Raw genomic sequence first — 14,869 nt, 5'->3', positions numbered from 1 at the left:
GTGCATTAATTTCATTCATAAAGAAACCCCTTTGAAACAAGCTGATTCTAACAACCCTGTCAACTTGGCAGTATTTTAGCTGGAATTGCGATTCAAACTGTAACATCTGCCCACTTCTTGCTGTATTGCATAAAGTGTCCTGTGTTTCCTGTATCCTCTAGCCATATAAATGTTCAAATTCTTACATTTGTTTGAGTTATCTAATTTTAATTGTCCTGCCTACTGTGAGATTAAAATGACCAGTGACGGCTGGTGGCCATATTGGATGGGTGGGCTACAAAAGTGTAGGTTATTTTCATCTATAGTTCACGCTGCAGCAAATGCAGAATTATATCAGACATACCAACTTACAACAAAATACAATTCTTACCTACACTTGCCATTCGACAGTCCTTTCCTTTAAACCAACTAACACAAAACATACTATTTTGTCGTTTGTCCTTTTGTGTAATTTGGACATTTATGGTATCCCAAGTCGCTTCACTGTCCTCTATGACAAAAAAGGCTGATCACCCATGGCAATTAATCAGGGTTTCCCACAGAAAATGTGTTAGTTAAGGTGGTAGGGTGGGGTTTGACGTTAGACGGGGGGGGGGGGGGTTGTGCGATAGACTAATGCGTTCTGTGCGATAGACTAATTGTCGGAAAAATTGAAGATGTAACCTTTTATTTTGTATAAAATGATACTGTGTAGCTTTGTGTGCAAAGAGAGGCCTACCCCCCAAATTTGAACTCTGGGTAACACTAGGCTTACGTAAACAAGGGTACCTGAGCTTGACCACTATCTTAATGGAGAGGCCATAAAAGAGTTAATCATATGGTCAAGCTTAGAGGGGTCAGAGAGCGCACGCACACACGCGCCAGGTTTATGCAAGGGAGCCAATTAAAGAAGAGCCATGACATTTGCATGCCTTTGTTTTAACCAATCACTGTCAAGAGCGGTTCTGTTTAAATAGGTTTCTACCACAACATGCTAGCGGACAAACTTTGTAGCACAATGGCGTGTGATGTTTTTGTCTCCTTGTGGGCCGGCCGCAAGCAATAAAGCTTTCTTAACTTGTTCCCCGACTGACTGCAATGCTTGATTAATATTTCTGACACTAACGCGTTCCGCAGAAAAGGGAGACTGGCGTTGGTCACGGTTTGGAATGAGGGTAGTTAAGGTGGCAGGCGCGTGTTGCTTAAGCGGCCCCCTTAGCTGCAAAGTGCTGCGGGAACCCTGATTATTTAACTTTTTCACTCACTCAAGATTTATCCTTGACACGGTCACAACAGAAGATGCCACTGGGCCAGTGAAGTTTCTTCTTGTTTGGAGCACTGGCAGAGAATGCCATATTCTAGTCTGGTTGTTTTTAGAGGTGGTACATTAAATATGTTGTGTTGAGCACCACCTTGAACAGGCAGTGGCGGCGTAAGGGGGGGGGGCGTACGGCCCCCATGAGAAAATTGCTGGCCCCCCAATCGCGAGTTACATATTGTCTGGATTTTATTTTAAATTTTCATTGATGGAAAACAGGATTTTAAGTTCACTGTAGGACAAATCGACCTCAAATAATGTAAAAACTAATTTTAGCCTGTAGAAACCACAGTCTACGATTGCGATTTAAACATTGTCATAGAAATCCACATCTCCACGCTCAGATCCTATCTGATATCTCCACACGCAGATCCTGACACCCGTGTCACCCCTCCCCCCACAAGAAGTTGAACTCGGCCAGATGAGTGTGGAAGCTTGTCGTCAAATTTTCCACTCCGTTTCATTCCAATTCTATTGTGATGTATGAGGGAAACACCAACACTCAACCAAAGAACTTACATTGACAAGAAGTGAAAGCCAATAGAATGCTCCATTGCAACACCAGTGCCCAGTAGCAGCGCTACATTTCTGCCATTTTGGAGTGAAAGCGGCTCGGCAGTCCACTAGCTTGCTGTCACTTTTGGTAATATCAGCTGCTTTGTTAGTTTTTTTTTTCAAGTGAATGATGACAACACAGAATAACGTAATCACTAGACTAGTGATCATCAAATCCCTTTTAACAGTTTATTTCACAGACTTAGACAAGTCTTCCACCTTTTTTCCACAAATTGGCTGTGAGATTCACTGATATTGGGTGTCCAAGATATGATGGATTCTGATCTGTATCAAGAGTCAACATTAGCCTGTCCGGGACAAGTGGATTTTTTTGTAAGTCTAGAAGAGAAGTGTACTTGCCCCTCTTTATGTGCCACTCAATACATCCATTTTAGTGATTTTATTTGACCAAATCTGCATTAGCAAAGCACAAAAGTGGCTTTGTCCCAAGAGTTCTACAGACCGTGCAGCTAATTTAATGCTCAACACTTCAACGGGGACTTATTACATTAAAGGAATTATTGGATGTGCTCACGGCTTCGGTGAGCACAACCATTGTTCCCCTAAGGATCAGTCAATATTTGGACTACTGAGACAACGCCTGTGTCAAAATATTCGTCTTAGTCTCGATTGCGTTGCTTGTATTTTTATTTACGTTCCGTTGCACGGTTTATGAGGTTACAACGTTTTTGTGGCAAAAAGTGCCTTTAGACAACGGAGGGTACTCAGTGCTAGCCTACGTCAGCAACGACGCATGGATACAACGTGGATAGATGTGCTGTTGCACAGCGAGTATCGTGCCATGGTGTACTAGCAGCGCATGTACATTTAAGCAAGACTTGCATGTACAGTAAGCAATGTCACATTAAATAATGTATTTAAACTCAAGCTTGTGTGGTGCGTCGCTGTCTTCAATGCCACAGCCTAAACCTTGTGAAAAGAAGCACTCATTTCTGGCGCTTTCAAACAATCCCCTTAGTGACATTTGGCTAGAACAGCAACTAGCTTGCTCGTAGCAAACTTCTTAGGCTACAACAACGAATCGGTTAAATCAATTAAAATCAGATATTAAAAGCGTTGGCAACGAATTTCATTATTAATTTGTTGTGTCGCGCAACTATTATGCCACTCGAAGTCGCAGATGTTTGAGTATAAAAAAAAAAAAAAGTTTCGTTGAGCGCGGAGCAGAGCCGAGGTAGAGGAAAGACCATCGGAGAGACGTTGTTGAGTAATGTTGTTCTAAACACATGGCGGACGCAGAGAAATCAATACGACCCAAGCTATTCAAGGTGTGGGAGCATTTCACACTAAATACATCGAAAAAGTGTGTTAATAGACCGAGGTGAAGTCAGTTTCATATTCGACATTTGTCTCACATTCGGAAGACGCTACTTCGCAACATCGCGTTAGGGACCGGGTGAAAACTACCCATACCATTTTGAAATTTGACCTTTATAATATTTTTATGAATATAAAACCTTAAACAGACACCAGAGTATCTTAATGTCTGGTATACTTCCACAGCCTTAATTTTTTTATTGAAGATTCAAATACATTTATAGAAAATACCTAATCTTTGAAAATAGCTTAATCCTCACAAATCTTAAATTTTTTCAAAATGGTGTCAAGAAATCTAAAATATACACCAGATTGTTCTAATAGTCTGGCCTACTTCCACAACCTTTAAATTTTCAATAAAGTTTTAAAAACAAAAATAAATTGCTCATCTCTGAAAATAGCATTAAATACACGCTAATATAAACTTTTTTTAAATGGTGTGCCTGTTTGTGCACATTCTGAAGATTTGTTGCACTTTGAATTTACACTGTCAGGTCTGTTTTTGAATAAAAGGTTGGAAATTAATGCTTTTTTTAAATGCGATTCATCGAAAAAAAGAATCGACAGATTATTCGATTAAAATAATTGTTAATTGCAGCCCTAATCAGCCTTTTCCCCCTAAATTAATGTCAAAGTTATTTATGTTTTTGGGGGAATATTTTCAGTTAGCAGATGATACTGTTTTAATCACGATTCCATCTGAAATACTGCCGGTGACAACGTTGTTACAGTAGCTTGTTTCAAAGGGGGTTCGCTGTTTCAAAGGGGGTTCTGAGTAGGCTAAATGCTTGAAAATATCAGTAGAAGGGGAAAACTTGGACGGACCCACCTGCAACCGACGCCAGCGAGCACACCCTACAATTTCCCCAGAAATTGTACCCTCTCTAGTTTACTGTGTTGTCTCAGTTACACTCTCAGGGGATACTGTGACTTGCTAAAGTATGCAAACAGATAGTACATAACATTTTATAATAATTTCAGTAAATCAAGCAGCGCTGCAAGACCCAGTGAAATGTAACTAATGTTAGCTAGCATCGACATTGGTTAACTCAACTTCTGTAGGCCATCCTCAGTATTTGCAGCTAACTAAACTTATACCATATGTAAAATAATTTGTAGACATAACAATTTTGCCACTAAATGTTGGTGTTAACTTTGTATTTTTTATTTATTCCCTTTCTACAAGGCATTGGCTGATTTACCAAGGGATCCTTCAAAAAAAAAAGTGTAGAGCTTGCTATACTTTACAGTTGAAAATTAGCTGATATTTAAACTACGTACATTTAACCGACACAAATACTGCTAATGCTTGCTAGGTACACAGCTGCCGACGCTAGCTACCTAACGTCAACACAAAAATATATAAAAATGTAGCTGCAAGCAGCAATGAGGTGGTCAAGGCGGTAAAATTAACAAAAAACAACATTTTAGACATCCTCAGAACAGGGTTCTGCGTACATGCAGGTTTGAATCCAAAGATTTGCTGAGATACAACCCAACTTCCTGTTTGCCGGCTTTGCCCAAGATTTTGGCTGTACCGATCAAACCGTTTTGAAAATCTAAAATAATTGATACAGGGTTCTTATAGATACTGTCTAATGAAATTCCAGTACTTTCAAGGACTTTTCAAGCACTATTTTGGTGGTTTTCAAGGACTACAATCAGAGATCTAATTTGTCAAACATATTATTTAAATTAATCCTTATTAAAGCTACATATGTTATTCAATGAAGATGATTTTCTCTTTTTCTTAGATTAACATTAATTAGACGGACAGCAGTGGGTTTATTAGATGTTTGTCTCTAAGACCTGACGCACATGTTGCGGATCTGACACAAATCCAGTTGTTTTCTTCTAGCTCTTCACCTTCATTTAAGACTTTGAAACTCATTAGACTGCTTACAAGGATACTCGCCAAAATGGTCATTTTGACAATTTTCTGTTAAGCCCTCAAGTAGGCCTAATTAATACGGTACTGGCACTTCGGCTAAGAAGAAGCGTTTTTTCTCAGTGTTTGAGTCTGGTGTTTGGGCAAAGAATGCTTCAGACAGCGCTTCTTCAGAACCAAATTGATTTCTACTTTGGCTCTTAGGGGTGGGGGGGGGGGCAGACCTGCCCCCACTGCAAAAAAAAAAAAAAAAAAAAAAGGACACACTGAATCCATATGATAACTTTTGTGAGGCTTGGTCTGAAAATCATCTGTGGCAATTTTGAAGAAGATTCGACAAAAATTGTAGGAGTAGTTGTGAAAAAACTAGTGGTGGACCGTTATCGGCGTTAACATGCTGCGTTAACGTGAGACTCTTATCATCCAATAATATCGGCGTTAATCTATTCTCAAAATTGGGTTGGGAGCTGGGTCTATACTACGCAAGCTATGTTGACTTTCACCTTGATATTTTTGCGCGGATGTATACCTAGCTGAATTGCACTTTAGGGGGCGAGAACGAGTCTTCGATCTGGGTGTATGCCTTGTGTATGAAATTATCACATCAAACGACATGTTAACATGGATGCAGCTATGAAGCCGCCTGGTTTGCTTCAGGGATAATGTATTTTTAAGAAGCTTCCCAATGGAAACCTCGACAAGACTAAGGTTGTTTGCACCTTGTGCTTGTTACTGTAGGAGTTCTTCCAGTCTAAAATACCACCTAAACGCAAAGCATCCCTAGCAAATACGGAAGATGTCAGGCCAAGTACTGATGTAGTGCAGGGGAAAAGTTGTCGTCAAACTACGATGTTTTAGTGCAACCGAGGCAAGCCCGTCAGCACAGCTCTATCAGCCAAGCTAACTGATCTAATAAAACAGTTAATATACACAAGTAGGCTACATCTTATTGAACATAATTAATTTATTTATTAATCGGTCATACGGTTCAAAAGTTGAGTGTGTTAACACAAGTCCAACTTTGCTTCGCTGCTTGGCCCCTAATAATGATAGGTAGAAACACTTAAGGAGGCTTTGCCACTTTGCCACCAATATTCTGTTACATATAACTAACTAGTATTTAGCTAACTATCTGTGCTATTGTCCAGTGACTCCAGTTGGAATTTGCCCTCCACAAATTTGGCGCGCTACCGAAGCGTTTCCTAGTGACTGTTCAGACAAACTGAACATGTGATTTGACATGGATTGAAACTCTTGCTAGCTAACATGTCCAAAAAACTTGAAATTAAGTTTTTCATAAGTAATCATATACTTTTTGCAGGCTACATTACAATTACGTTTAGGGTGTTAACTAGCCTATACATAACATCAAAAATCTAAATTTTGACAGAAAACTGATTTGATCTTTATTGGCTTATAGCCAACAATGAGCGGCCGCGACATCCAGACCGCCACACATATGCGCTTTTTGTCTAGGGGTTTTGAGGCAGACCGTTTCATTTATTGTTAGGCTATGTGTTTTGATTTTGGTGTGCCACCCCAAGATTTTCCCTTGCCCCATCTGGCCACCCCTATGAAAAATGCCTGGGGGCGCGACTGAACAGGCTGTGTAATAGGGGCTACCGGCTACAGCATTCAAAACGCCAAACAGAGTAGCAATTTAAAAACTGCCGCTATTGACAGCATTTTACGCCAATCGATATGGTGAACTCGGTTGTCCGCTGACCAATATATGATCAGGTGATATCATTTCTGGGGGACTAACAAGACCAAGTTCAGAATGAACCAGACATTATCTGAGTCTCAATAATCAACACAGCTGTTCTTCAAAGTTCTCCCATTCTGTTCACATAGCTGTTCTTCAAAGTTCTCCCATTCTGTTCACATAGCTGTTCTTCAAAGTTCTCCCATTCTGTTCACATTATTTATGTGCCGCAGCGCGTTTCAAAAGCGGCCCCCCTCTCTGAAGATAGGCAGCTTGTCTATTCTTGACGGACTTTGACGGGTGACTTGACGGTTGAATACGCACAATTCACAGTAAAATATAGATATAAAATAATTGAGGATGAACGTAATGAGTACAGCTAAAACCTTGTATGTGTATTAACTTTGAGTTAATCAGAAAGCTACAGCCAGGGGCGCCACTAAGAGTTTTGGGACCCATGAAGAGGTGAAATTTGGGGGCACCCTCCTCCCCAATTTTGGTTATGTCTGTTATTTAAACTATTTTTTGGGTTTGAGCCCTCCCACCCATTGGGGTAGTCAGTCTCACTTTTCACTCCACTTCAATGCCCGACTTCAGCACAACAAATTAGGTTATAACAACAATGAACACCATCAGCACAATAAAACGGACTAAAAAAATAAATCAACTACATTTAGCCAATTTAGCAAGTTCTAAAAATCTTGTACCTAGCATACAGAATGAAAAAGTCAACATAGGACAGCCAAAGTAGTTTACAGTTGTTTTTTGATCTCAAACTTGGCAATAGAGCTACTGCGCAGAGCTCCTCGTCTGAAATGCTGTGGAGGACAGACAAAACCTCTAACGGGCCTGGTGTAAATTGGCACCACAAGGAACAAAACACGCCACCCGAACCTTTTCTTTTTTTTATGTACTTGACTGCTCTATAATTGTATATTTGTATGTAGTAGCATTTAAGTTCAAATTAAATGTACCTATGGATAGAAAGTAATTTTGAATCCTGAACTAAACACGCAAACAAGCCATCAGTGGCCAATGTATCAGAAGGCCATTTGTGATATAACATAGGGCTGGGCGATATGGGTCCAAAATTATCACGATAGATATTTATATTTCCATTCGATAACGATAATTAAGACAATAGACCACAGATCCATAGTAGTAGCAAAATATTTCTCTTCCTCAACTTTTTCCCTACACTCAAAGTTTAGGCAGCGCGGTGTGAGAGAAATGTTTGTGGCCAGGGAGCACATACCTGGGGTCAAGTAACTTCAGCTTTTTAAAAACTTGATTTCTATCAATACCTTGGCGCAAACTCACTATCTGCATGTTCCAACGAGTGATTTTGTTTCAGGTGGTAAAGGTTTGTTGTATTACCAGACATGGTAGCCACCTGTTTGTTTACTACACAATTTACACACAACATTGCTCTGCTCTTGGTAGGATTTCAAAAAGCCAAAGTACTTCAAAATAACTGAGGAAGATGAACCCTTTTTATTAATAATTTCTTCATTGGAAGATGCTCCCTTGCCATGGCTATCGCTGCCACTGTTTTCGGCAATGACACTCATTTTCCGCGGTTGACATTAGCTACTCCACTCAAGGTGCTCAGTCAGTATATTTTAGTGAGCATAGGCTACCATTTCTCCGCAACTTCCTGCTGCATCACAGAAACTAAATGGACTGCTGTTCTTAATTATTCTCTATCGACATTATTGAAAACGAAATAATGTTACTATATCTTTATTGAGGGAAGGCATTACTTCTATAAAAAAAATAGCACTCAACCCTAATAGAACACACCCTTTCAGTGAGCTATTGCATCTATAATTGAGATAGTTTAAAGTTCAAAGAGTCAAGTCAAATGGCAAGTTCTAACAGATTGTAAAATGTAGTTGCCCTGAAATCTTTACCACATAGACTGTGCGAGTGTCAACATCTTTTGGATCATCTCCCAGTGGATTCAGTCTTCGAACTTTCGTTCCCTCCAGGTTAACCTAAAAAATATAAACAAATTAAGTTATGAAAAACTGCACCAAATATATATATATATATATGGACCCATTTTTGAAAGACGTGTAACTGGAAAACATGAGTAGAATTGTTTCAGAAAACCTAGTATTTCAGAAATCAGGATAAAATGCAAAAAAATTAAAACATTTACCTCAACTAATGATGAGTTTTTCAGCGCCCTTGCAATCAGTTTGCAGTCAGTTGACATCTTCTTCATTCGGTTGAAGGTGGTTAACACTGATAAATCCACATCTAAATCACAAAATGCCAGTTTAGACAATATGTACATTTTCCACTGCAGAAATGTACAGTGCTACACTTAAAGAAATAGGCAAGGATTCCAAACGTCAGGAATATTTGGGTAGTGTTAGGTTTTTGACACGGGCATGATCAATGACAATTTGTCTTTCACTTTCATGAAGAACGACAATGACAACACTTCAACAGGATGGTTCACAATTTACTAGTCCAAAAGTTAGTCCAAGTTTACTACAAAAAGTTTCTTATATACTAGTGTTATAATTGGACTAATAAGCTGTTCCTATTGGTCTAGAGACGTTCTCAAAAGTCAATAAATCCGTTTATTGACCTCCCGAACGTTCGCAGAGGTAAATAAACGTTTTTTACCAAGCAGAGAGTTGTTCTGTTCAGTTGTTGATATGTTGCCTTGGAGATATAGTGACGTCACCAGTGCAAGTGCATCTGATTGCTCTGACGATTCGACGTGTTTTATTGGGATCTTCCCACGTATTGTTGTAGTTTATAAGAAACCAAATGTTTACTCTTCGACTGGTCAGCAAACGCTTTGTCGCCTCGATTTGTTAAAAAACCTCGACCTACGGTCTTGGTTAAAAAACGTTTTAACAAATCTCGGTTTACAAAGGCGTTTGCAGACCTGTTGAGGAGTAAACATTTGCTGTTTATTGATAAACTTGATCTTGCCTTGATGCAACTCATACCAGAAAGACTGCCACTACACAAGTGTGCCTCCTGCATAGGGTTGGGTATTGTTTCAATTGTATCTATTTCCGATTCTTAAATCTGGTTCTTATTGAATCTTGGTTCTGCAGTGTTTCCCACACATAGATCTATTTGTGGCGGTGCACCACAGAATCAACACCGGCTGCCAAATATTGCGTTTTGTGATGTTTTCTTTTTTTTTTACGCCAGAGAATATGCAGAGAACACGGCTGGCAAAATTCACAAGTTCACAAAAGGTTGGTATGTTGTGAACACCTTTACACAAGCATACATTAAAAAGTGCCATAAACTATATTTTATATTCTGAATACAATGGGCCTCATTCTCGAACGCAGTTAAGAACAATTTAAGAAGGAATTTCTTCTGAATTTAATTTAAGAAAATATTTGGCATTCATGAATGTTCTCATCTGGGATTTGTTCTGAACTTCAGAAGACTTTCAAAACTTGAAATAGCAGTCGTAAATCGGCCAGTTGTCTCTAATGCGATTCCTTAAAAAAAACAAGATGGCCAATTGCATTTAAGAAAACTCCATGTTAGAAGTGTTAATGAATTTGTCAGAAATTGTTGGTGATTGCTTTCACATCAACTCCACAGACACTCGGATTAAAATAATTATAATAATTTACCTTGCTTAGTGAGCACACTGTTAGACCCAGTGGAGAACAATTCCACTGCTCATCCTACTGGTATGATGTTGTATGTGACAAATAAAACCTTTAACTTGCACATCATATAAATTCAACTAGGCCATCCAATTAACACTGATCACTCGACCTATTTAAAAGGGACGAGTGTGCACCCTAGGCATATAATATGGCACAATTGCTTTTCGCTTGGACATAACTTGCGTTCCTGTTGCTTTCCTAATTGTGTAGATTCTGACTGCGCACGTCACTGCTGTAAGGAGCTGTCGGGGCGTGTATGTATGCAAATTCAGGAGCACGAGGACACGCTTTCAATTTAAGAAAACTCTTCCGGCTGCGTAGGAACACATTTTCAAGCGTTCATGTATTTCGCGGATGTCTTTTTCTTACGTTGTTTTTCCGAAGCCCGTAAGAAACATTTCAGAAGAAACTTGAGAACATTTTCGAGAATGAGGCCCAATGTTAGTGTTTTAATGTTGGAGCACCGACACGACCCTTAGCAAACAAGCAATTGCACCTTCTTTAGAAAGTTAACTCGTTTGGTTGTCGAGGTCAAAACACTATATGGAGCAGCTGTGAATCAAATAAACTTAATAATGTTCTGTCATTTTTTTACTCTTAAACTGGTTTGCTGCGTCAATCCATATGAGTATTGAAAAGTATTCTCCCCCCTACCCCAATTTATCTTATCCTGTACTATACACTATATAGCCTACCTACAAAAAACATCCAAAGTTGATGTCAAATTATAAGACAGAAATAAATTTGGGTGAGGGGTTGCCTAACCTACGATTTCTATTTCTGGGAAAATTGTTAAGTTTACTTGCGAGTCGCCCCATTTGTGCATAATGTCCGACCGTGCTGCAATCAATTACCAAATTAATGTCAACACAGCAGATACAGCTCTGCAGCTAGCTAGCCAACCTACAGCCCACCTGATTCAAATGTGGTCATTACCCAGCTTCCAAAGAGCTTGATAACAACCCATTCATTTGAATCAGGTGTGTTGGAGCATGGAAACATCTAAAACATGCAGGACAGTGGCACCTGAGGACCAGGGTTGCCTACCCCTGAATTATTAGGTGACATCAAGAAAGTCTGAGGGTTCAGAGCATAGGGGGCAGTGTTTCCCACACAGACTTATTCGTGGCGGTGCGCCACAGGAACAACACCGGCCGCCACATATTGCGTTTATTATTTTTTTATTTTTTACACGATTTAGGTTAAAACACGCAGCGTATTCGTTCAGCTGCATTTCCTTTCTCTGCTCTTCCTCCATCTCTCTGTCACTAACGCATCTTTCTCACATTCGCACAGTCACAACGTCAGCACACGTTAGCAACGATGCATATCTACGCCGTTCTAGTAAGACCAACAGCTATTAACAGCGAGCCTTCAGCTTTAGTGCCGTAGCTAAAGGTCTATGAAAGTTGAGGCTACTTTTCGCTAGGTACCTACGAACGTGTGTTAATCAAAGGTTCCCTTTCGTTCTTTTGGTTTGAAGTCTCAGGAGCTAGCTAGCTACTTACCCGGGGTCATGGAGCCGACCAGTAAGCTAAATAGTTATTTAGCACTAGCGTTGCTACCTGCATATGCAGAAATTATTTGTTTGTTGTTTTTGATTTTGTGAATGTGTGATTTTGATTTTGTGAATGTGTGAATCATTTTCAACCCCCCCCACCCCCCACCACAAATAGCTTTCTAATATGTGGGAAACAATGGGGGGGATATTGGGATTGGGCTTAATTCTCAACTTTGGGAGTTAATTCTGCACAAATTTGTCCAAAACTGACACATTCAAGTTAAAAACAATATTCAAAAACATTTAGCAAATATTTGAGTCCAACGTAATGTTTATATTACAATAAGTTCAAAACACTTAGCATTACTTGTAGTCCCCTATCTACACACAGTCTCGCAGTAAACCAATACTAGGACCTAGGTTTGAGCTAAGCCCCTAATGTTTACAACGTCTGGCTCTGCCTACCACGATGATCATTTTTGGTGCAGCGTTTATTAGAAGGCGGCGTGTATTCGAGGGCGGCGTTTAATTAGTTAGAGATTTAGTGAATTGTAGCTGCAGTGTGGCCATAGACAAACAAAAAATAGACAAGGAGGTCAAACACAAAGCCTAGTGTAAAATTGAAGCTGCGCATGTCTACATTGTGTAGAAATCTGAAGCAGCATGCCAGAACATTCTTATACTTTAGCTTTCAAACAGAAAGCTGTGCAAAAAGCGCTCACCAGCAGCAACAGATCTGTAGCACGTGAACTTGGGGTTGATTAGTCAAATTTGCGAGTGGAGAAGTCAGCTACCTCGCTGTATGGTACATCATGTAATTGACGCAATTACATTGTAATAATGTATAATTTATTTTCAACCAATGTCATAATTTAAAGTTATATAATTGCCTTCAGTATTATTAAGCCACTTTATTTGGTTAGAGTAAAGTGCCTTTATTTTGAAGGCCTTTTGGGACGCTCGTGAGTAAGAGTTGACAAGCTAACAGCAAGCGAAGCACGGACTATTTAATGATACCAATAAAAGTTTAAGGTTGTTATAGTGGACGTCCCAAATAAATCATTAAATGCTAAAACAAGGGATCTGAATTTGGTTCTTCAGTTATCCCTAGATTCTGTTGCCCCACTCAAACCAAGGAAAAGAAAAGACAAGAAAATGGCTCCATGGTATTCAGAGGAAAGCCGCACTCTCAAGAGGTCCACTAGAAAATTTGAGCATAAGTGGCGTACCACTAAATTGGAGGTTTTCCGCCTGGCCTGGAAGGACAGCCAAATGGAGTACAAGCAAGTCCTCATCAGGTCCAGATCAGATTATTTCTCCAAATTGATTAGTAAGAACAAACACAACACAAAGTTCCTATTTGATACTGTTGCAAAACTCACTAAGAAAAGTACACTCTGTGTTAGTTCAGATCTCTCTCCCAATGATTTCTTAGATTTCTTTGACCAAAAAAATCTATGCAATAAGGGACAAACTACAGACTAGTCCTGGAGGAGTGGCCATCAACACTGAATTTGACTCTATACCCAGCATGCTGCATGTTGAGGCTCTGACTCACTTTAAACCTATTTCTATGGAAACGTTCATCGAGCTGGTAGATTCCTCGAAACCCATCAGCTGCCTTCTCGATCCCCTCCCTGCCAAACTTTGTAGGGAACTTCTTCCTATTATTGGACCACCCATGCTTAGTATTATTAACAAATCTATTGTAACTGGACAAGTCCCTGACGATTTCAAACAAGCTATTATTAAGCCCCTTCTTAAAAAAACAAACCTGGATCCAGGTTGTATTAGCAACTACAGGCCAATTTCAAATTTGCCATTTCTCTCCAAAATTTAAAAAAAAGCTGTGGCACAACAGCTCACTGAGCACCTCTCCTCAAATCAGCTTTATGAACCTCTAGTCTGGATTTCGTCTTCACCACAGCACTGAAACTGCATTAGCTAAGGTTGTCAATGATCTATTATTAGCCTCTGACGCGGGCTCTATCTCTGTTCTGGTTCTTCTAGACCTCAGTGCAGCATTTGACACTGTGGATCATGAGATTCTCCTGGAGCGTATGGAGAACTATGTTGGGATCTCTGGTACTTCACTTCAGTGGTTTAGATCGTATCTATCTGATAGATCACGATATGTCCACTATGATGGTTGCTCATCCAGGAGCACTACTGTAAATAGTACCACAGGGTTCAGTTCTAGGCCCTCTGTTATTTTCACTCTGTTGCCTTTAGGAAACATAATTAAAAGCTCTGGGGTAAATTGTCACTGTTATGCAGATGATGCTCAGCTATACATGTCCATAAAGCCTGGAGAATTTCCACATGCTGTGGAAAAATGTGTTTCCGGGTTGAGAACTTGGATGACAGCAAATTTCCTTCTTAATTCGGATAAAACTGAGGTTCAAATTTTCGGCCCTAAAAAATACAGAAATAATGTATCCAATCTGACCTTAAACTTCGATAGCGTCAAAGTATCTCAAAGCCAGTTGGTAAAAAACTTAGGAGTCACATTGGACCCAGACCTTTCGTTTGAGTACCATATTAAACAATCACCAGAACTGCATTTTTCCATCTACGTAATATTGCCAAAATACGAAAATTCCTCTCGCTTTTGTTACGTCCCGATTGGACTACTGCAATGTGTTGTTCTCTGGCCTCGCAATTACCTACTTGAAAAATTTACAGCAGGTACAAAATGCTGCTGCTAGACTATTGACAAAAACAAGAAAGTTTGATCATATAACATCTACTCTTATCTCTTTACACTGGCCCCCTATCCAAGCCAGAGCTGATTTCAAAGTTTTACTACTAACTTACAAATCTCTACATGGATTGGCACCACTGTACCTCTCTGGTCTCCTTGCACCCTATTGCCCCGCAAGGACTCTAAGGTCTCAAGATGCCGGCTATCTGGTAATACCCA

At 39.7% G+C, this 14,869-nt stretch overlaps 1 protein-coding gene across 2 annotated transcripts in view; it reads right to left on the bottom strand.

The window, feature by feature from the left end:
* Positions 1-14,869, bottom strand: part of larp7 (La ribonucleoprotein 7, transcriptional regulator) — a 70,298-nt gene that overhangs the window by 42,802 nt on the left and 12,627 nt on the right. For both annotated transcript variants that reach the window (XM_084691366.1, XM_084691365.1), the window contains exons 3-4: positions 8,948-9,048; positions 8,697-8,780 (exon numbers count right to left, since the gene is read on the bottom strand). In XM_084691366.1, the coding sequence (XP_084547492.1) occupies positions 8,697-8,780; positions 8,948-9,048 (185 nt within the window). The remainder of the gene's footprint in view (positions 1-8,696; positions 8,781-8,947; positions 9,049-14,869) is intronic.

Source organism: Hypomesus nipponensis, chromosome 25 (genome assembly GCF_054491055.1).
Source record: "Hypomesus nipponensis isolate SF chromosome 25, ASM5449105v1, whole genome shotgun sequence".
NCBI lineage: Eukaryota > Metazoa > Chordata > Actinopteri > Osmeriformes > Osmeridae > Hypomesus > Hypomesus nipponensis.
The sequence above is the reverse complement of the archived record's forward strand: the minus strand, read 5'-3'. Positions and strand labels throughout refer to the sequence as shown.